Source organism: Onychostoma macrolepis, chromosome 03 (assembly GCF_012432095.1).
Source record: "Onychostoma macrolepis isolate SWU-2019 chromosome 03, ASM1243209v1, whole genome shotgun sequence".
Taxonomy (NCBI): domain Eukaryota; kingdom Metazoa; phylum Chordata; class Actinopteri; order Cypriniformes; family Cyprinidae; genus Onychostoma; species Onychostoma macrolepis.
The window spans coordinates 46840077-46863500 of NC_081157.1; the positions used below are offsets into that span (position 1 = coordinate 46840077).

Here is a 23424-nt window from a genome sequence, read left to right on the forward strand (position 1 = left end):
ATATGCATGGCTTCCAGTGGTACTGGGTTACTGGCGTTTAGTGATGATGAGACAGAAGCAGCCGGATGAATTCTGAAGTGTATAGGGATATACTCTCTGCCCAGATTCAGCCAAACGGAGCAAAGTTGATTGGACGTCGCTTCATAGTACAAATGGACAATGACCCAAAACATGCAGAAAAAGCAACCCAGGAGTTTTTGAAGGTAAAAAAGTGGAATATTCTGCAATGACCAAGTTAATCTCCTGATCTCAACACGATTGAGCTGCATTTCACTTGTTAAAGACAAAACTAAAGGCAGAAATACCCACAAACAAACAACAACTGAAGTCAGCTGCAGTAAAAGGCCTGGCAAAGCATCACAAAGAAGGAAACCCAGTCTCTGGTGACGTTCATGAGTTCCAGACTTAAGGCAGTCATTGCCTGCAAAGGATTGGAAACAAAATATTAAAAATTGACATTTTATTTACAATTATATTTGTACAATTGCATTTGAGCCCCTGAAAATGGGGGGACTGTGTATGCATTTTATGTTATATTTTTGTTAAATTAAAGCTTAAGGTCTGCACTTCAATTTTATCTTGATTGTTTCATTTTAATTCTACTCTGGTGGCATACAGTGCCGAAATTATGAAAATTGTGTCAGTGTCCAAATATACATATAACTAGTAGTCTTCAGTAGTCTGAATATCTGTGTCTTTAGGAAATTTTTATAGCAGCTATAAAAACAAAAGTCATTGTTAAATTTTACTGAATTCTCTCTGTAAAAATATATTTTTTAATGGAAATCTCAGGTTAAAGGGGCTATATTTAAGAATTGTAATGTATTTTTCACTTTTTTTATTACCAATGTAAATAACAACTGTACAACTAAATTAGCAAATGATTCTGTTTATTTCCTATAATAACACATCGACTGGTGCATCATCCTGCACATGCTAAACTTATACGTAAATATGTAATAATTTAACCCCTTAACTGTCACCCTCCATTTTTGAACATAGGTGTTAAAGTGTTCAAAATCCAAACTTAAATTGTTATAATTCATGAATCCTTTGGAATACAGACCAAGGTTGGTCTCTTTTTAAAGAAGACAATCAGCAGATTATTTCAGAAGTGGAATAAAAAATGAAAGTACGCAAAAGTTATAGAAGTTTGAACTTAATATAAAGAAAATGTACTGTACTATTTTTTTTTTTATTTCATATAAAATAAATATTTTACAAAATATGTTTTAATTCAAAATTGCTATAAAATTAAATCTTTATGTCTGAATAAGTTATATTCAAAATTTGAAGTTGAAAAAAAGAAGAAGATAAGAATAAAATTTGTTTAGGTGTTATACCAAAAAAGGCCACCAGGTGACACCCAATTGCCTTTGAATTTATTTGTTTGTTTGTTTGTTGTTGTTGATGATGATGCATTTTTCTGTCACAAATGTATACATTTCTCTATCAATATTGAGACTCAGACAATAATGTACAATAATGTATTTTGTTTCCAACAATAATGTATTTTGTCAAGATTATAAAACGTTTTGATTGTAAAATACCGTAATACAAAATGGTTTTCACAGGATTAATTTTGAGATTTTAAAAGTAAATAGACATTGTTCTTAAGGGGGCATTTCCTAACAACTACAGACAGTTTGGATGAATAAGTCAAAGTGTACTCAATGGCGCAGTACATCCAGAATGTATTCACCACACTGTTTTTCCATTGTTTTTCTATGTAAATATGCTCTAGTCAGACTAGAGTTGTTGCACTCGCGTCTTTTGCAGCATCTCGTGCATGACACAGTGTTATAAACACGTGGTGCTCAAGCTAAAAGAAGTTCAACTTCTGAAAAAATATGTCTCTAGAAAATTTGATTTAGCAGCATATAAGGCCTGTTGAGGCATCTGTGCCTTTTGTTCATATGGACATGAAATAGTTTTAAAATGACTGTATATCATATACAGGTGCATCTCAATAAATTAGAATGTCGTGGAAAAGTTCATTTATTTCAGTAATTCAACTCAAATTGTGAAACTTGTCTATTAAATAAATTCAGTGCACACAGACTGAAGTAGTTTAAGTCCTTTGTTCTTTTAATTGTGATGATTCTGGCTCACATTTAACAAAAACCCACCAATTCACTATCTTAACAAATTAGAATACTTCATAAGACCAATAATAAAAAAAAAAAACATTTTTAGTGAATTGTTGGCCTTCTGGAAAGTATGTTCATTTACTGTATATGTACTCAATACTTGGTAGGGGCTCCTTTTGCTTTAATTACTGCCTCAATTCGGCGTGGCATGGAGGTGATCAGTTTGTGGCACTGCTGAGGTGGTATGGAAGCCCAGGTTTCTTTGACAGTGGCCTTCAGCTCATCTGCATTTTTTGGTCTCTTGGTTGTCATTTTCCTCTTGACAATACCCCATAGATTCTCTACGGGGTTCAGGTCTGGTGAGTTTGCTGGCCAATCAAGCACACCAACACCATGGTCATTTAACCAACTTTTGGTGCTTTTGGCAGTGTGGGCAGGTGCCAAATCCTACTGGAAAATGAAATCAGCATCTTTAAAAAGCTGGTCAGCAGAAGAAAGCATGAAGTGCTCCAAAATTTATTGGTAAACGGGTGTAGTGACTTTGGTTTTCAAAAAACACAATGGACCAACACCAGCAGATGACATTGCACCTCAAATCATCACAGACTGTGGAAACTTAACACTGGACTTCAAGCAACTTGGGCTATGAGCTTCTCCACCCTTCCTCCAGACTCTAGGACCTTGGTTTCCAAATGAAATACAAAACTTGCTCTCATCTGAAAAGAGGACTTTGGACCACTGGGCAACAGTCCAGTTCTTCTTCTCCTTAGCCCAGGTAAAGACGGCTCTGACGTTGTCTGTGGTTCAGGAGTGGCTTAACAAGAGGAATTCGACGACTGTCCAGCCCCAGCCTCAGTCCATTCCTTGTGAAGTTCACCCAAATTCTTGAATGGATTTTGCTTGACAATCCTCATAAGGCTGCGGTTCTCTCGGTTGGTTTTGCAGCTTTTTCTTCCACACTTTTTCCTTCCACTCAACTTTCTGTTAACATGCTTGGATACAGCACTCTGTGAACAGCCAGCTTCTTTGGCAATGAATGTTTGTGGCTTACCCTCCTTGTGAAGGGTGTCAGTGATTGTCTTCTGGACAACTGTCAGATCAGCAGTCTTCTCCATGATTGTGTAGCCTAGTGAACCAAACTGAGAGACCATTTTGAAGGCTCAGGAAACCTTTGCAGGTGTTTTGAGTTGATTGGCATGTCACCATATTCTAATTTGTTGAGATTGAGGAGTAATTAAAGCAAAAGGAGCCCATACCAAGTATTGAGTACATATACAGTAAATGAACATACTTTCCAGAAGGCCAACAATTCACTAAAAATGTTTTTTTTTATTGGTCTTATGAAGTATTCTAATTTGTTGAGATAGTGAATTGGTGGGTTTTTGTTAAATGTGAGCCAAAATCATCACAATTAAAAGAACCAAAGACTTAAACTACTTCAGTCTGTGTGCACTGAATTTATTTAATATACGAGTTTCACAATTTGAGTTGAATTACTGAAATAAATGAACTTTTCCACGACATTCTAATTTATTGAGATGCGCCTGTATATTGGGTTGTAAGAAAAAGTGATGAGGACGTTGAAGATCTCGATGAAGATGATTATTGCAGCATAGCAGTGACAAAGCACATGTAGTACCTTGGGTTCAGCGGAGTCGGAATTAACCTAGAACATCCTACGTTCAAACCTTTTATACATTTTCATAGTACATATCGAGGTTATTGTGCTTTAACTACAAATACCACAGTAAAACTACGGTTACTGAGGTCAACTCATAGTAAATATGTAAGTTGTTGTGCTTTAACTACAAATACCACAGTAAAACTACGGATACGGTGGGAGAAGCATGGTATATTTTGTGGTTACTGTGCATCGACTACACATGACATGGTCGATTGACAGTTACTATGGTAAAAATATGGTAAATGTGTGGACTTTTTACATGATCCCTTTCCCACCATAGGCAAATTTTAAATTAATAACTTCATTCATAAACACGGAACATGGAGTATTTTATGAGACGGTACCTGTATATGTGTCCTGAAGTCATCTAAATCCATCTTTTAATGCGCTATTTCGCTGGTCTTTGGACCGTATGCAGTTGTTGGCATTGGGGAAACAATCGCCCCTGCTGGTACTCCAGTGGTAACTTCACCTTCATACATGCGTGTGGGGTTTAACCATGTGGATCAATGATAACAGCCTTCTGAGCCTACCAGTAGGCGCAGCAGACCTCTTCTGGCCCATATCTATGACCAGATATCCACTGATAACGCTTATTCAATAGAGTGATAACATCCGAAGCGGGTGCTTTAACTGATAAATTGACTATTTACTATTGTCATACAACTATAATATACAACTGTAATAATTTGAAGTAATTTTCCGTATTTGGTTTTTACAGGTGTTTTTCCCTATTTTTTAATTACGCTTTGCATTGTGGGAACAAGAAGCTCAGTCGATTATTGGTGTGAAAACCGTGCTTTAGAAGATGCCATTATTTACGGAGATAGTCTCGGTCAAAATTTTATGTTTCATGTTAATTTCAAATTGGATTTCGGGTTTGGGGAACCGTTCTTACACTTTTGTGGTAAATTATTTATTGTTAAATGTAACAAACTGTAAGGTTAAAGGGTTACTCCACCCCAAAATGAAAATTGTGTCATTGATCACTTACCCCAGTGTCATTCCAAACCCGTAAAAGCTTTGTTCGTCTTCGGAACACAATTTAAGATATTTTGGATGAAAACAGGGAGGTTTGTGGCTGTCCCATTGACTGCCAAGTAATTATCACTGTCAATGCCCAGAAAAGTATGAAAAGCATTGTCAGAGTGGTCCAAGCAGCGTACACTCTTCTGTGTTAGCCGTACCAGATACGCTGTTTTCATTCAAATCAAAGCATAAACAAACGTATCCTTGTGTTGCGGCTGACACAGCAGAGCGTACGCTGCTTGCGTCCAGCGGATATTCTCCAAAATGTCAAGTCAAGTCACCTTTATTTATATAGTGCTTTTAACCATAAAAATTCTGTCAAAGTGTGATGGGATGGATGTTGTTATTATAATTATAACCCCCTCTGCTGGAGAATAGGTAGAGCACACTACAGGTTTAGCTGTGGCCATCACCGGCTGGTTAATGATTAACTTGATTGCTTCATGTTGAAAGTAGAGCATGCAGTGGTGAAGCGAACACTGAGCTGATCTTCTATACTTCACATTTTCGTTCGTGTTGCTCTTGTCTGGTGGAGTGTGTAATGTGTAATGTGTAATGTGTAATGTGTAAGGTGTAATGTGGGTCTGTAACTTAAGTCCGTATCCTGCAGTTCGGGTGCAGCGAGATATACCAAAGCGGGAGCTTTTTCATATCAGTCGGACTGACCCAGTGAGTATGATCTTGTTAAGGGGGGTTGGTTTTATATTTTAAATGTTTAAGTTTCATGGATGTTAGTGTGTCTGTGTGCAGGTTGAGGGGATGTGCCTACCAGCTTATGTCTAGTGTAGAGCTGTGGAGTGGGTCAATATTTGGCAAGACGTACAGTCCCAGACTGCGCTGCTGTTTTGTCTCCACTGTTTCTATTGTCTTTGATTTGTGTTTTTTGGGGGTTCTGTTTATCTGTACAGTTGTTTGTTTGTTCGCTCGATGATTTTGTGAATATTGAAGAGTTTTTTTGACCGTTTTTTACGTGTCCGGGTAATAGTAACTAAACGGCTGATGTAATATATTGCCAGTGATTTACAGGGCGGTCAGTTAAGTACCCCAATATTTTGCATACCTTGTATGTTTCTTTTCTCTTTTTTGCAATCTTAGGTCTGTTTTGTACTGTATTTATTTGCCAAGGCTGAGAGTTTCCCTTGGAGACCTAGAGAGATATACCATCGAATTCTTGGGGTGCAGTGTGGAGCATGTGTTTTTTTTGTTTGTTCTTTTTTTCTCGATTTTTGTGGTTGCAATGGAGAGCACTAGAGTGTGGGGGTTTGTGTGTTGGGGTGGTTTAGGATTTTCTCCATGTAAGTGCTCTCAGTGACCCAGGTGTGGCTTTCAGTTTTTTGGTTGTTTTCCTTGTTTTCCTTTTTTCATTGTAATTCTCATTTTCTTGTGTTTTTGTTTGTTCTGTCTTTAATCCAACATACTTTCAGAATGTTATATTGTTTGTTTCTGGGTACTTAAAAGGTAACTCTAACAAATGTTTTGGTCCCACTTTATATTAGGTGGCCTTAACTACTGTGTACTTGCATTTAAATTAATAATTTGGTACAATGCACTTATTGTGTACATACATGTTTTTACATTGTACTTATATTTTTAAAAATACCTATATGTAATTACATCTGTAATTTCTGTAATTAAATTTAGAATTACACTGTTGACCCATCCCTTACACCTTAACCCACCCTTAAACCTACCCATACCACCAAACCTGCCCCTAACCTTCCCGTATCCCACCTCAATAGCAGCAAAACTGTTTTGCAATACAATAAGTACATTGTACTTATTTTTTTATGTAAGTACATAGTAGTTAAGGCCACCTAATATAAAGTGTGACCAATGTTTTTTAGTGAATTATGACTATTGAGTGAGAATTCTTTTTTTTTTCTTTTTTTTTTATCTACATTTAACAAAACATTGGTCTTAACTGGCAGAAACGTCTATCCTCTCTGGGTAGACCGAACCTGTATGGTCGAGTGTTTGTTCATATCCTGGGGTGGAAGTCCCTGGGTGGCGTAGTTGGCAACTATTGCAAATTTTAAGTCAAGATTGCGGTCTCTTTTCTCTTGATCTATTCTTCTGCCTTACTGTCTCGCCACAAAAGCAACTTTCCAATATCAAAATAGTGTGTCAATAATGTAAAATGACAAGATTAAACACTCAATTTTCCCTCCCGTCAGGAGGGACCTCCTCTCACAGGCGGGGGGCACTACCGTCCACCCTCACCCGGAGTTGTGGAAGTTGTGGGTGTGGCCCCTGAGGTGGCACAGCTCATAGCTTCCGGTCTCTCAACCGAGGTTGTTGAGACCATCCTCCAATCCAGAGCTCTCTCTACGAGGAAACTGCACGCCCTGAAGTGGAGACTCTTTACTTCATGGTGCGGAGACCGCCAGCTCAACCCAGTCAACTGCCCGATTGGTACAGTTCTGGAGTTCCTGCAGGCCTGTTTCTCCGCAGGGTTAACCCACTCGACCATTAAAGTTTATGTGGCGGCCATTGCGGCCTACCACGCTCCTCTCTGTCGTCAGTCAGTGGGTAGACACCCCCTCGTTACACGTTTCCTTTGCGGTGCGCAGAGGCTGAGGCCCCCAGTATGGTCCCGTGTCCCCACGTGGGACTTGGCTGTGGTGTTAGAGTCTCTTTGCAAGGCTCCCTTCGAGCCCATCAAGGAGATCTCTGATCGACATCTCACTATTAAGACTACCTTCCTTCTGGCTATTTCCTCTCTCAAGATCTACAGGTGATCTACAGGCCCTCTCAGTGGCCCCTGCTTATCTCGACTTTGCGCCCATGGCCAAAGCGTTTCTCTACCCTCAAGCGGTGTATGTGCCTAAATTTCCCTCTGTTACACCACAGCCCATCGTACTACAGGCCTTCTGTCCTCTTCCTTTTGGGGAGTCAGACCAGCAGAAGCTTAATTGTGCACGTACGTCCACAGAGCTGCCCTGTGGAGAAAGGCGGACCAACTGCTTGTGTGCTATGGTCCCCCTAAGAGGGGTCTTCCTGCTATGAAGCAGACCCTCAGTCGGTGGATAATCGATGCAATCTTTTTGGCTTATGAGTCCTCTGGTCTCCCCTCGCCTCTGGGGATCAAGGCTCACTCGACTTGAAGTGTGGCGGCCTCCAAGGCCTTCTTGGCAGGTGTGTCCATGTCACGGTTCATAAATCCTATGCTTCCTCCTTGTCTCGTGCTTGTTGTTTATGTGTGTGTGAGAGTGTGTGGGCGTGCCGACTCATCGGCGCTGATCACGCTCCAGCTGATTCAATCACCATCACCAGCTGCAGCTCATCACACCACCTATAAATACTCACCAGTTTCTCATCTCCTTTGTCAGATCGTTGTGTTTGATCCCGTCTTCGTTCCAGTCTTGCCGTCTCCGTTCCTGTTCGTGTTTCTGTGGATGTCACTCTGGATTCGTCACGTCACATCAGCACATCTCTTCACGGACTCATCACTGACCATCGAAGTCCCTGCGCCACTACCCTGTATCTGTTTGGACTGTGCTTATCATCATTTCTAGTGTACAATAAAACTGAGTTTACTTGCAGACTGTTTCCGCGCTTCTGTCATGACAGTCCATGCAGGACATCTGCAATGCTGCGGTGTAACGTCTGTTTAGGATCAGTGATGGCTGATTACACTTTGTTTTAAAGAAGACCCTTTTAGCCTTTTTACATTTGCATATAAATTACTGATTGCCTCAGAGTTTACATTTTATATGGGTACTAAATTGCAGATGGTCTTTATCACTATCAAAAGGATGCTAAACCGATCGACTCTAGGTGTCTTTATCAAGCTTCAAACACATTCCACAGAAGGGGGGATGACCCCCCGTGCCAGGCAATAGACCAGTTGTCTGTCTCCACAATTTCCAATACACGTCACACACTCACCTAAAGACATTTTCTCTATTTAGGCCATAGTAAGCAGTTATAAATGTATCTGCTATATGCATGTGTTGTATGTATATTCCCCTATTATATTAACTTAGTTAAAACCCTTTACTTGTATTAGTTAGACATTAAATGCCTATATTCAAGTGTATGAGTGTATCAAAATGATCTTCTCTTTATTTCTCACACAATAATGTACACTATGTGATCGTGAAATGCATCGAACAATTCTCACTATGTTTTGAATTAAAAGCTGCACTAGTGGTCCAGATCAGCAATAAAATGCGAATGGGCCATAAACAGAGACAAAGGATGTCTCTCCCGCTCAAAATGCATGCCTCTGATTGGCCACTCCACCCACCAAATGGGTGCGGCAATGAACTATTAAAAGTTCCGAACGTAGACTAATCATCGCTCAAAACTCTTCTTCTTGAGACAAACACACTCCAAAACTCTCCTCTTGAGTTTAACCTTCTGGCAGTGTTTACCTTCAAGTAACTTTGTGGACTTGCTGCGGACTTCTTCAACTCCCTCCTAAAGAAATCATCGAGAACCTCGTCTACCGCATCACGACTCTTATTCAGCAACAAACCAATGCAAGTAACCATTTACAACAAATTAGATGCGTGTTTAAGTTTGAACCCCTTTTAAGGTGAATTGTGGCTCTGATGATTCTCATTTAGGTTGTGGTTAATTGACGTGAAATACTGCCATTCTTTGCTCTTCTCTCTCTTTTCCTTACTTTCCTTTATTCTATATATGTATGTTTTGCTTAGTTTGTTTGTATGTTAGTTATAGTTTCATTTATTAAATCCCTTATATTCACAATTGATTGTCTCTGTGTTCCGCTCACATTTCAAAGTCACTGAATGATTGCTCCTTGCTACATGCCAAACTACTGCTAGCACTGTATAAGTAGGAAGGCTATTGTTCCTTGGCCAGGAAACTAATCTTCCTAGAATTGATAAATAATTAATATTGTCTGCTCGGTGGACAGACAGATCAAGTAATTGTAATATCGATTCTGCTACAGTTAATTCTAAGATCTAATCTAAATATTTATTATTAATTATAACCAGTTATAATTAATTATAAATAATTCCCTTTTTAAGCTAATTCGCTACAGCGGGATGGTCCACGCCCCTAACGTTCGTGAGGTTCTATGGCCTCGCCATGCAAGCTACTCCGGCTCTTCTGTTCTCTCGTCCTAGTACACACTAGGCAGGGATTTGTCAGTCTGGCGACGTGGGCATCTAATTCCCAGAGCGTTTTCCGATGCAGCTCGAGTTCCTGAAGGGGAATGTCTCAGGTTACGCATGTAACCATGGTTCCCCGAAGGGAACGAGAAGCTGCGTCTCTATGCCACATTTCCGGCATCCCTGCCAGCGCTTGCTTCATTCCTAGAATACGTGCTTTTAAGCTTCCTGGTCCCTACGTCACCCCGCCCATGACATCTCGCCCTTCCATTGGACTGATTACATATGTGATTCAGAGCGTGGTTACGCCGAAGGTGTTCCCATAGCATTTTCCGACGCAGCATCTTGTTCCCTTCACGGAACCATGGTTACATGCATAACCTGAGACCATTTCATTAAAAATACTCTTCATTTGTGTTCCAAAGATGAATGAAAATCATATGGATTTGGAACGGTATGAGGGTTAGTAACTGATGATAGAATTCACATTTTTGGGTGAACTGTCCTTTTAAATAATGTTGTGTTCTCCTATAGGAAAATGGTGTCAACACCGGAACATTTCACTTGACTATTGTCTATAAGTCTATAGAAATTTTTATTAATGACAGCCATGTCTTTGTATACATTTTTTCCCATGTATTTGAAAATGTTTTGAATCTTGACTGTTTCACAGTAAAGTTTATGTTTGTGACCACTATTTGGTGCAACACCAATATATACAAGTACCTGCTCATGTTTTCTTTTTTTCTGCCTGTTGCTGTTTAAAACTAAAAAGTGTTCCATAATACAAGCATTTTCAATGATGCTTTACACATTGTTAAATTAACTGATGTCATAATATTTTTGTCTTCACCTGTTTAAGGCAAATAAAAGCTACTGAACGCACTTAAGAATGTTTACATGAGGTAAAAATAAACCATGTTCAATTTGTATATATTGTGCTGGATTTATTTGCTACTAAAGATAGGCCCATGCTATAATTTTTTAGAAATTTCTACATGACGGATTGTCCATTTATGATATGGTATGGTAGAAAATGTAAATCTACAGAATTTTCCGTTTTAATGTTGAAGGAAATGCCTGTAAATTTAACAGAAAATGTCCTGGTAATATTCTGCCAGTACATTATCCGTTTTTTTCACAGATTTATTTTTTATTGTTATTCTTATTATTTATTTATTTATTTTTTACAGTGTGGTCATCTGAATGACAAATATAAAATTATATATATATATAATATATAAAAAAATCCAAAATTTGAAACAATCCCAGTGAAACGAGGGACTATATGCTGCTAATATTATCTGACAATTATTACATAGTTCTAATTAAACCATAGTATCTTGCTTGTGTTGGTAACAGGGTTGACAAAAATACCAAAACACGAGGTAGAAAGTCATAAAATAGTCATAAAATAATAAATTGCATAGCCTGAGATGGCACAATACAATTTCCTGTTATTTTAAGGTGTCTTAATTTACATTTACATTTAGTTATTAAGCAGACACTTTTATCCAAAGCGACTTACAAATGAGGACTATGGAAGCAATCACAATCAACAAAAGAGCAATATGTAAGTGCTATGACAAGTCTCAGTTAGCCTAACACAATACGTGTAGCACATTTCAAGGATATTTAAAAAAAAAATGTTGATTAAACTTATTTTATTTTTCAATTTTTCCAAGTGGAAAAGGCACTGATTTCGTGGAATGACCCATATAGATCACAGTATTAACATGTAATAAACATTATTTTGAAAATATTTTGATGTCTTTTAGTAATCTGAGTAAATGACCCTTTACCTGAGACATGATGAACAACCTGAACTGTTTAGCATGTACACTGGAGTGATTTTCAGATACATCAGACTGACAGGTCTGAGACATTCAATTTTAAAACACTTTTCACAATTATTTATTTCTCACACTTCCAACTTCATGAATACAAACAATATTTGGTTCATCATAAAGATTAAGCAGTTTCAAATAGTAATAAATTGTGATATACATCAAACAGGAAATATATACATTAACCCTTTAATATTCAAGGCCATTGCCACTGCCTCGCATATAGTCTTGAAAAATTTAAATCAATATATTGTTTTCTGTGAATGAGTAAGCAGAATGATTTTCACATAATTTTGAAGTAAATATTCTAGCCTACAAGACTGATTACTCAAAAGTCTTATTTATAACTATTTAGTGTGGGTTTTAAGGCCTTATTTCAACTACATTTTTTCCCCCAAAACTTACTAACCACGCATAATATTTTTTTTTCTAAAAAATGCGAACATGTACATCCATCTTGGTCACATATTATTGTAGCACAGTTTGTGCTGAATACAAAAAAATTACATGTTGGTCAATAGTATGTTTTAAGTAGCTGAAATAAGCACAAATATCAGGGCATGTCAAAACATCTCAAGGGCCCCAAAATGACCTCAGACCCCAGAGGGTTAAGGTACAAATGACTCCACAGACTCACTGATTTATATCTGTGGTCTAAGGAGAATCTGAGTCTCATATTTATCTTTTCCTTTAGAGGTATTTATTCAAACACACAATAGCTTCTTGTTTTGTGTATTTTCTCCATTCATCTGGTATCTCAACATAACCCTCAATTCTTTTGTAGTATTTTTCCAGATCATTCTGGAATTTGCACACAAACCACTTCCAGTACGGCAGTTCAGAGAGATCAGAGGTGATGCTCCAGTCTGCATAAACTCCTCCTGCTCTTCTGTATTCACTCCAGAGAACTTTATCATCTGAGTCATTGGGATGAAAATATAGATTGCTGCTTGCTACTGCTGATGTGCAGATGGACAAGTTGGATGTATTATTGTAATATATTCCATTCAGACCAATACTACGATGTAAAGGAACACTGTGATCTCCATCATGGTTTTCTATGCTGTTGGTGCAAGTGGCTCCACAGAATGGACACTGAACCCAACAGCACTGACAGAAGTGATCAATCAGAAGCTCATCTGGCCTGTCTTTATTGTCCAGATTTACTGGAAAAGTATTTGTACTAAATCTACTGCTGATGTCTGACATTATAGCAGGAAGTTTGTTTATTATCACATCTTCTAGGAGGTTGAAATCATCAACATCATCATGTTTTACTCCACTGAGGTCTTTTTCAGAGAAGATCAGCTCATCTGAGAGCTGCTGTGTGAAACTCTTCAACCACAAACCGACATCTCCACTGTTCACTTGAACATGTTCAGTAGATTCATGTGCTGCTTTCAAGATCTTCTGCTGCAGGAGTTTAATGTTCTCCTTCATCTTGGGTAAAACACTGACACTGAACTTATCAGTGATGTACCGACTGACTTCATCTCTGATGAAACTGTTGAAGTGATCTCTGGGATTATGAATGTAGTTCATGTATTTATTAAAATCCTCCTCTTCTGCCAGTGTCTTCAGAATATGTTTCTCCAGATTCGATCTGCTTCCATTCAATGATTCACAGTTTGATCTCATTTCATCTGTCAGATTTCTAGCAGTCTTCTTGTAGACACTCTGCTCAATAGGCTCTTTAACTTTCTGACAGATGATTTCGCCAAAAATAACAGTTGATGTTGCTCTGTGACAGTATTTCTGGAAAATACTATAGCACTCTCTCTTCTTCTCAACATATATAGCCTCCCTGTAATTTCTGTGTTGGTCAGTGATTATCTTGTTTAATCTATTACAGATGGAAAGAACCAGATCCATGCAGAATTCATCCTTGAACACATATTTTACTCGTCTCTCCTGATGTTCTGTTACACTTGTCTTAATATAATCTGTGAGTTGCTGAATGTAGCTGATGTTGTAGCCCATCTTTGAAATGTTAAATGACTGAATCATTTTGTCTGTTTGCTTGTCAATATCTGTGACTAATGATCTTATTTCAGCTTCATTCTCTGGAGACAGAGTTCGATCACATCCCAACAATTTTTTAACTCTTCTGAAAGCTCTTATTACAATCCTTTTCAACCAATTTTTTGTGGGCTTTTTGAAAACATATTCAGAAAAACTTGACACAGTGAAAATGTCAGTGTACTCACTGTCGCCTGTATTGTTTTTTAAAGGGAGACGCCCCTCATAGATGTTACTGAGGATTTCTCTCACATCTTTCATTATATCCATATCATTGATTTTAGGAGTGTCTGAGATAATCCTATCTACACTCTGCTCCCAAAACAAATCAAACTCTTTTGTCAGTGTTTCTTCGTTGTTTGTTTTGTCTTTGAGTTTTAAGGTGAGTTCTTTGCTCATTTCATAGAGAGTGTTTTCTTGATCTGTTCTCTGAGCTTCAGTCGTTTTCTTCAGTGTTTCTACAAAATTAGCTTTGCCTCTGAGTTTTAAGGCAAGTATTTTGTTCTTATCATGGAGAGTGTTTTCATGATGTGTCCTCTGAGCATCAAGAGTCCCATTTAATTTCCTTTTTGTTTCCCTCATAATATTTTCCTGAAGGTCTTTGATTTTGATTTCAAATGATGTTTTCCACTGAATCAGTATATCTTTATCTTTGTCTTTCTCAAAGAATTCAGACATTGACTTTTCCACTTCTTTGCTTGTCTTCTTCAGTTCTCTTTGAAGATTGATTTCCTCTACTTCATGAATTACTTCATTTTCTATTTGGTTGTGTAGTTTGTTCTCAGTTTCCATCATGGCACTGCGGAGACTCCAGGACCATTTGCTGTATTTTTTCTCCAGTTTCCTGTAGGCTGAAATCTCCAGAGAATTTTGAAAGCTGAAGATGAAGCGTTCATTTTTTATAGCCTCCCACAGATCTTTTATACGGCCTTTAAGGTGTCTCACCATCATTCCGTGTGATTTTGAGGCATGAGACACAATAATTTTCTTGAGTTCTTGAATATTCTCACAGTACTTTGGGTTTGGTGGTGCCATGGGTGGGCTGCCTTCCCAGAGTTGAGCAAAATACTTCACATCTTTCTGAATATCAAATCTAATGACATCACTGAAACATTTTGCATCACAGTCATCACCTTTAGCAACAATTTTCGTCATCTCATCCAATTTCTCCTGCAGTCGTCTCCTTCCCTCCATGTTTTTCTCTCCAGCTGAGACATCTGAGATGTTCTGATGCACAAACACACAGCTGGGATTCAGTCGGACCTTCTTCATCCTCACGAAGGCCTGAACAACAATTTGAAGGATCTCCTGCATCTCAGATGCATTTTCTCCAAAGTTGTTGATTAATGTCAAATTTGCAAGACCAACAACAAATGTGGCCAATTCATTGTCATGATGTATTGTTGATTTTCCAGCCAGTTCTGGAGCATTTAGACCCTCAGTATCAACAACCAGAATATAGTCAAAGTTCATCTGTGTTTTCATCTCGTCTGACACTCTGATCAGCTGCATGAAAGCTCCTCTGGTGCACCTGCCAGCACTGACGGCAAACTGGAGTCCAAACATGGCATTCAGCATGGTGGATTTCCCAGAGCTCTGAAGTCCTAAAACTGACAGCACAAAGACTCTCTGGTCTCCCAGTTTCTGGATGAGTTGATCTAGAACAGCAGAGACCCAGATCACAGGAACATGAGCAGCATCTCCATCCATCAGCTCCAGAGGAAATCCAGAGATCATCATCTCTGCTGCAAGACTCGGGAGAGAAGAGAAGTGAACCTGCAGGTCTTTCTTGTTCTTCTCCACACATGAACATGATTCATAGATCTGACCGATCTCCCTCAAGATGTGCTCCAAACCAAAGGCTCCAGCTTTAATTTCCTCAGATATTCTCTCAAGTTCTGCTCGTTTAACTGTCAATTTTTCTAGTTCATGTTTCTCTTTCAGTTTTAAAACTGTTGACCATGTTTCTTCATATTTGTGATAAAAAACAAACAAGTCAGCTGATGTATATTCATCCAGGAGTATGCCAAGCCATTTAATGAAAAACATCTTATATCCAGTATCTGAGTTAATTTCTTTAATGAAGAACTTTATGAACTCACTGATGTCAGTTTTATGCTGCAGCTCACGGATATTCCTCATCTCTTTTTGTTTTCTGCTGATGTCCATTTCTAGTTCATTTCCTTGAACTTGATGTAGTTCTTTGTTCTTCTGACTCCACTGATGCCACAGTTTCCCCTGATGAGGCAGAAATGATTCTTTGATTTCTGTCAGATCTTTCTTCTCCAGTAAACTCATCATCTGCTGTGCTGCTTCTCTTCCTCTCCTGCAGTCACCATCACCATCCTCATCTACTCTGATATCTGAGTGTTTGGACACATCTTCAAGTCTGAAAGTGGAAGATGATTCTGAGAGACAATCATTTATAGCTCTTGTGAGTTCTTCAGATACTTCCGACTGATTTCTGTCTTTCAGACCAATATGATATTTTTTCTTTAACGCAACTGCAGCAGATTCATCCTCAGTAAAAAGGCAAATGAGTGGCTTTGAGCCCTTATAGAGTTCTTCAAGTTTTGTCATGCTTCTGTCATTCCTCTTAAGTTGTGGTAGAAGAACAACATTGACTGAGGCCATTTCAGTGAGGATCTGCAGCTGTTTCTCATGGTCTCCTGCATCACCGTGTAGATTACAGAACGCAACACACTCAGTGAATTTATCATCATATGACCCAGATGGGTAGAACCAGGTGATCTCCACCACTCCATCCATCAGGACTCTGGTTCTACTGCTGCCTGTGCAGTTCCTGTGGAAGAACGTGTTGTGTTTCTCATTGATCAGACTGTTCATCACCTGAGACTTGGATGAAGATACAGAGCCAAACCTGAAGAAAAATACCATTGGAGTTTCTGCCTTGTAGATTGACTGGGTTTGGCTGACGATTTCATTATTGGTGTTTCTGATCTTCCAGCTCTTTTTGATTTGTCTAAATGTCCAGAGAGGAAATTCAATCTGTTGTGTGAATGGATCAGGAACAAGCAGAGGCAGAGCGTACTGACACTGGGACAGTTTAGTCACCATCAGCTGCTTTAGGAAGCCATCAGCACAATGAAACATGGCCATCTGAACATCCATCGGGTGAATTCGCTCAGATTGGCTTGCTTCTTCATTAGACACTGACCCTGAATTGAAGAAAAAATTATAAAAATCAGTCTCTTGTTTAAATGAATCATAACTGTCCTGATCACTGTGACCTTCCACATTGTTCTCCAAAGTTTTGAGGTATCTTGCTCTGTAATTCATCATCAGTAGATTTTGTATGAAAGTCTGAATCAGCTCCTCTTCATCACAAGACTCATGGGACTGTAATGCATGTGCAGATGTTAACTGAAAAACATCTGCAGCTCTCAGTTTATTGTGATGTCTGCCTTCAAGATGAAGTCTATGGAATAGATTCCTTTGTTTAGTGAACACTTCCTGCTGTAGGTGTTGATCTGTACTGACTTCTGATGTTCCGCATTGCTTGTTTTCTGCCTGTTGAAGAAATAAACATTAAACTCTAGTTTAAACTTTACATTTTACAATCCATAGCATTTATTGGACTTATCTTAAATCTCTCTATTACACTGAGTGATGCTGTCCAGTGAGTCAATCACTAGATTCATTTACAGTATGGTTTATAAGTGTCGGTACAACCCATTTGTCTGTTATCAGCCTTAGAGGCAGGCGATATGAGCAAAATCTTATTTCACTCTACGAGTACTGAAAAGCAAAAGGACAAATAAATGCAAACATTTCAGGTCATTTTATATTTACACTGTATTCCACACATGCATACCAAACCTGACTGCATTAGTATAAAGTTAGTTTTTGTTTTCTCAATTGGTTGTGTACTCCGCTTCAAAAACTAATGGAAATATGCTTTTGTGATGATCTGTTCAGATGTTACGGTTTGTGTACATTTAAATTTTTTATTTAGCAGACACTTTTATCTAAAGAGACTTAAAAATGAGAAGAACAATGGCAGCAATGAGACCCAAAAACAGCAACAATTTGTAAGTGCAATAAGTGTACCTTTAGGTACCAGGGTTTTTTTGGAAGAATGCTGGATTTTGATATCAAGATTTCAAAAGCTTGTGGCTTTTAAGGGCTTAAAGATAGAGATCTACTGTAAATTATAAAAATGTTGGGCATGACCGAAAGTTTATGTGGGGTGTAAATATACTCATCTAATTAGCATGTTATGACGTCATCGGGGGCGGCCATCTTGAATTTCATAATATTCAGGAAATTGTTATTGCCATTTTTTTTTTTGTCTTTTTATCCTCATTCCAAATAATCAGAAAAGAGGAAACCAACAATAAAACAGGAGAAAGTACTAAATTATTACTATATTACTATACTATATAGTAGTAAAATGCATGTGAACAGTAGCCTACTTTTTGATCAGTTCATCAGTAATATACTTCTAGCAACAGCTCTCCTCTGGACACTACGACCACGTTCACCCCTGCCACCCCCATCCCCGTTGGGCAAAGGGTCGAAATGATCACATGTTTGTGCTTCGTGAACACTCTCGCCTTTTACAGCGGCACCATTGCGCTGCAAGGATGTACCAGGAGAAGCACGATCATTAGACGACCAATCGTCATTTCCAAAAGGCAAATATTCCCCTTCAGAGTCAGAATCGGCAAATAACATTTGCAACACATCCTCACGGTACAACTTTTTATTAGCCATTTGGCGATTTTCTCTCACAAATCTCACAATTTACTCACATGCAATGAACTGAACTGCTTCCGCATCAATGACACGATAGCTCACTTGCTCTGCTATTTCCTCAAACACTTTGAATAGGAACATGACGTAATTTTGGTCTAGAATCGAAGTACTATTAGTAGTGTTTATAATTGGAAGTACTACTGCCATCTTGTGGTAGGGAATACAAATGAGATAGTACACCATATTAGGAACTACAGTCTATTTTATTAAGTATGACGTCTTGTCGCAATTTTGCAAGTTTTAATACACTTTGCACTTTTGTCACTTTTGCATATGAAAAATAAAAAACAAAAATTTTGGTGGACCGTTTTTGGTCTGTTTGAATTTTTCAGTGTGCGGACAAATTTAGCTATCTATTGAACTAAAAACTTTCTTTTTTTTGTTCTACGCACCTGAGAACTTTTTGTTTGTTCTGAGCGCGCACAATTGCTGCTTGATAAGTTTTGGAGTAAGACATCCTGCTCCTCCAAGAAGTTACCTAGCTGACCTAGGTGGCGATAAATAACCACAAAATGAGTGATTCAGTCCCACTTTATATTAAGTGGCCTTAACGAATATGTACTTACATTAAAGGGGTGGTTTACTGCGATTTTACTTTTTTCATTTTAAATAGTGTGTAATGTTGCTGTTGGTGCATGAACAGTATCTGCAAAGTTGCTGCACTGAAAGTTCAATGTTTTCTTTTAAAAATCAGGAAGTTCAATGCCTACAAAAACGACTCATATGGGACTACAACGAGATACTTCCCGGGTTGCATACGTAATAAACCCATCAACCCCTCCCTCCGGAACATGCAAAAAAGGGGGCAAGGCCATGTTCTGCTGCTTTGTCGAAGAGGAAGAGTTATAGTGGAGAGTTGTAGCCATGCCCTCGAAACGGTGTTATTTTCACCCAGCTGTCAGGTCTTCTGTGTTCGGACACTGTAGTTCGTCAACAATGGTTAAAATTTATGTTTGATTATGTTCCTGACAATTACAATCTTAATTTAGCTCTCTGTGCTGCGCATTTTACGGAAGACAGCTTCCAGAATCTACAGAATCTAAGTTCAATGCCGGATTCACACAGAAACTATTACTAAAACATGGACCAGTTCCAACTTTAAAAACAGAGGCAGCAGTTGTTGGGCCACAACCTGTAAGTGTCACGAATCTGGTCTGCACTCCCGTTCATTTACCACTAGAGGTCACCCGCTCACCACATGGACTTTCACACCACACATCACATGGACTCCAATTCCCATCATCCAACACTGATCACAGCTGTCACCAATCACTCATTGCACCAATCACACGCACACCTGATCACACGGCATCACTAATCACACACACTATTTCAACCCTGGACATTCTCTCCCTCGTTGCCGAGTATTGTACGCATTATTGCTGCCCTACAGAGCCCTATTAGTTTTCCTCGCCTCGCCTCGCCTCGCCTCGCCTTTGTCGGATTGTGTTTTCCCCTGCCTGGACTATCGCTTACGTTGTTGGATTACCTCTCCTGTCTCGCCCCTCTGGATACTGTTCGCTGATCGTCGACCCACGCTTGCCCTAAGTTTTACTCTTTGTCTTGTCCCTGCCATACCTGTTTGCCAATGTTTGACCCTGCCTGTTATGACCACGTCTCTGCCTAATAAAAGCCTGCACATGGATCCGCACGCCTCTCGTCTCGTCAGCCCCGTAACAGTAAGTAAGATTTCATAATTTTAAATGTATTTGCATGTATAATTTCAGACGTAATGTTTTAGTTTTATCAAGGACGTAAACAAATGTCAACGCTGGCTTTAGTAGCCAGTTAGTTAAATGCTATTTCGTGTGTCTTTGACAAACGCGTACAAACATTTTGGACCCGAATTTGTAATGTACTAATTTTGTAAATGTATTTTCCATGTATACTTTATGACGTAATTTTTTGATTTGATCAAAAACGTAAACACAAGCCAACACTTGTTTGGTTTTAGTAGCCAGTTAGTTCGATGCTATTTAGTGTGTATAAGACAAACGTGTACAAACTTCAAAAAATGATATGTAATCACAACCATAGCCGCGGGAACATATTTTATCTGGGGGGTGCTGGGGGGCGGGGCTTGATGTGGCATGGTGGGGCCACGGTGGGGGATTTTTGGCAAAATCCTATAAACAGCCCAAACTCTTATAGATTAACATACAAATGAAGATGTAGCCTATATGCAAACCAATAACCTATATATTTAGTTCAAGAATTTTTTCTTTAATATTTCTATTATTTATATAATATTTCTAATGGTCGTGGCCTAATGGTTAGGGAGTCAGGCTTGTAACCTGAAGGTTGCTGGTTCGATTCCCGCACCTGCAGGAATTGAAGGTGGGGATTGTGAATGAACAGCACTCTCTCCACCTTCGATACCATGACTAAGGTGCCCTTGAGCAAGGCACCGAACCCCGGGCGCTAGAGTAAGGCTGCCCACTGCTCGTGTGTGTGTGTGTGTGTGTGTGTGTCCGTGTCCGTCCAAATGTCTTCCTTCTCACAGAACAACTAGCTGGACAATAGCCAAAAGGATTTAAAAGTGGCGATTCAACTGAAACCGCCTTGCTGTCAGTCACTGAAGTGCTACGGAGTGCAAGAGTTGCTTGGGGAGGAGAGCTAACCAAATCATATCAACTGGTCACTGGGGTTCCTCCGGGATCATTTCTTTGACCCCTCCTCTTCTCTATATACACTATATCACTGGGACCCCTCATTCAGGAACATGTTTTTTTCCTACCATTGCTATGCTGATGACACTCTCATTTCAACCAGTTGATTCAATGGTACCTGCTCGGATCTCAGACTGCCTGACGGACATCTCGGCATGGATGAAAGAACATCAGAGCTTCTCATCAAAAACAGCACGATCATGCAGGTTCTCACTATACAACATCATGAAGATCAGACCCTTCTTAACAAAGCATGCAACACAGTTTCTCGTCCAGGCTCTTGTCATTTCTAGGCTGGACTATTGCAATGTTCTTCTGGCTGGAGTGCAGCAGGATGTCTTGATTTCAATTAGCCCAAAGAGAGCCCATGTTACACCACTTCTCATCTCTCTGCTCTGGCTTTCAGCCACGATTCGCATCAAGTTCAAGACACTGGTGTTTAAACAGCCATGGGCTCCGTACCCTCCTACCTCCACTGTCTCCTAAGCGTATACATCCCCTCCAGATGCCTGTGGTTGGTAAATGAGTGGCGTTTTGCATTCACTTTTTCTGTTCTCTTATTATCCTTTATCCCTTCCTGTCCTAGTTTTTACTATTTTGAATGATGACTGAAACCTTGTATAAGAGGCACTTCTCATGTTTATTGCCATCTTATAATAAATCACTTGTTGTATTCCTCAGGTGTAAGTCACTTTGGATAAAACCATCTGCCAAATGAATGAATGTAAATGTAGCCTATAACACACATTTATAATTTTATTCAGCGTTCTAAAGCCTATCCTCCATTCAAAAACACTTTTGTCCATTTTTACACGTTGGCGAGTGCTTGGTGCTTGTGTGAGGGGATTAAAAGACCAAATCCAGGGGTCCATTCTTCGTACGTCGCTAACTCAGTTAGCTGGATTTGATTGTTGATTTCACTTGATCTTGGATCATTTGGTTCTTCAAAGCTCATCCCAGAGTTGCTGTCATAGGAACAGGTCGGGAGCAGGATTATTTCATGTAAACAGGATTAGATTGCATCCTTTTTAAGCAGAACTGATACTTAAAATCTGTCCCAGCCACCGCTACTTTATTACAAGAGTACCCTACTGGTCCAGGGACAATAATTTAAAATAATAATAATTTTAAAATTAATTTTAAAATATAATAATGTTGTGTAGTCTATAATATAGACACAGCCAGTTTTACTTATTGAAATATTTATTAGTGATGACATAATTACTTTATAATTGTATTGGAGTCTTACCCACATGCTATACAGTTAATCTGAGCCATGCATTAATTTGAGTGGTGACAGCTATTATGGGAGTGGCTTGATGGAGCGCAGGAGATGCAGATAACTTGATCTTGACTCCTAATAAACTTTAATCAATACCATCACATAACAAATCTGCTTCAAAGATAAAATTGAATGATTTGCTAATTACAACATTGAAATAAAAATGTAAAGCCTCTAGAAATAGTGAATATAAATAATTGGGAATCATGTAAAAAATTACAAATAAATTAAAAACAGTGCACATTTAATTTATCTATTATAACATTTATGTAGTTTTGTTCGCTTTGCCGTGTCCTTATAAAGGTCCAGGAATTTGTCAACTTTTTCGTCAGGTGTCTTTTTTAATTATATGATGTCATTACGTTGCTGTCTTGCCGCCAGCCAATCGCTGCATTGCGGATCGTGGTTTCGAGTATCGATACATCTGCCCTTTTAATCAATTACGCAAATTCGTTTGAAGAACCAAATTAGCCAGAGATCAGTTATCAGGATTAGAAGATCTGGCATCTTTCAAATCATCTCAGATATATTAAGCGACTTACGAAGAACATGCCCCTGGTAACAGCTCCAGAATTGTCAAAAAAAAAAGGAATTACTGGGGTCAGAATAACTGTCACAATCACCAGCTAGAGTGCCCATGATAGCCACCAATGGGCACTCCATCCCATACTATTGCCACTCTGTCATGGTCTTCATTCCCCATAATCCTTTGCCCAGACTCATAAGCACTCATTGTTTACAGCTGTGTCTCATTAATCCTGTTAGTTCACCCTATATAAGCCTGGTTAAGTCAGTCATTCATCACTACGTCTTGTACATGTCAGTACTGCAGTTCTGCGTTTTTGAATTATGCTTCTCTCATGTCTTGGTTTTTGATTTTCTGCCTGTTCTGGATTTCAAAGTTATCCTCAGCTAGTGAGGGGCAAATAAAGTCTCATGAA

General features: G+C 38.9%; 2 protein-coding genes across 2 annotated transcripts in view; one reads left to right on the plus strand and one right to left on the minus strand.

The window, feature by feature from the left end:
* Window positions 1-12317: 12317 nt before the first annotated feature.
* LOC131535792 (interferon-induced very large GTPase 1-like) lies at window positions 12318-18613 on the minus strand. The gene is made up of 4 exons (XM_058768297.1): window positions 18529-18613; window positions 18227-18423; window positions 14272-17284; window positions 12318-14205 (listed from the first exon to the last, which is right to left on the minus strand). The coding sequence occupies exons 1-4, from the start codon at window positions 18611-18613 to the stop codon at window positions 12425-12427; spliced, it is 5076 nt and encodes a 1691-aa protein (XP_058624280.1). The 3' UTR covers window positions 12318-12424.
* Window positions 18614-19697: 1084 nt separating this feature from the next.
* The window catches only part of LOC131536347 (interferon-induced very large GTPase 1-like), a 36950-nt gene continuing 33223 nt past the window's right edge, over window positions 19698-23424 (plus strand). The window contains exon 1 of the mRNA XM_058769220.1: window positions 19698-20211. Coding sequence (XP_058625203.1) covers window positions 20140-20211 — 72 coding nt within the window. The 5' untranslated portion in view covers window positions 19698-20139. The remainder of the gene's footprint in view (window positions 20212-23424) is intronic.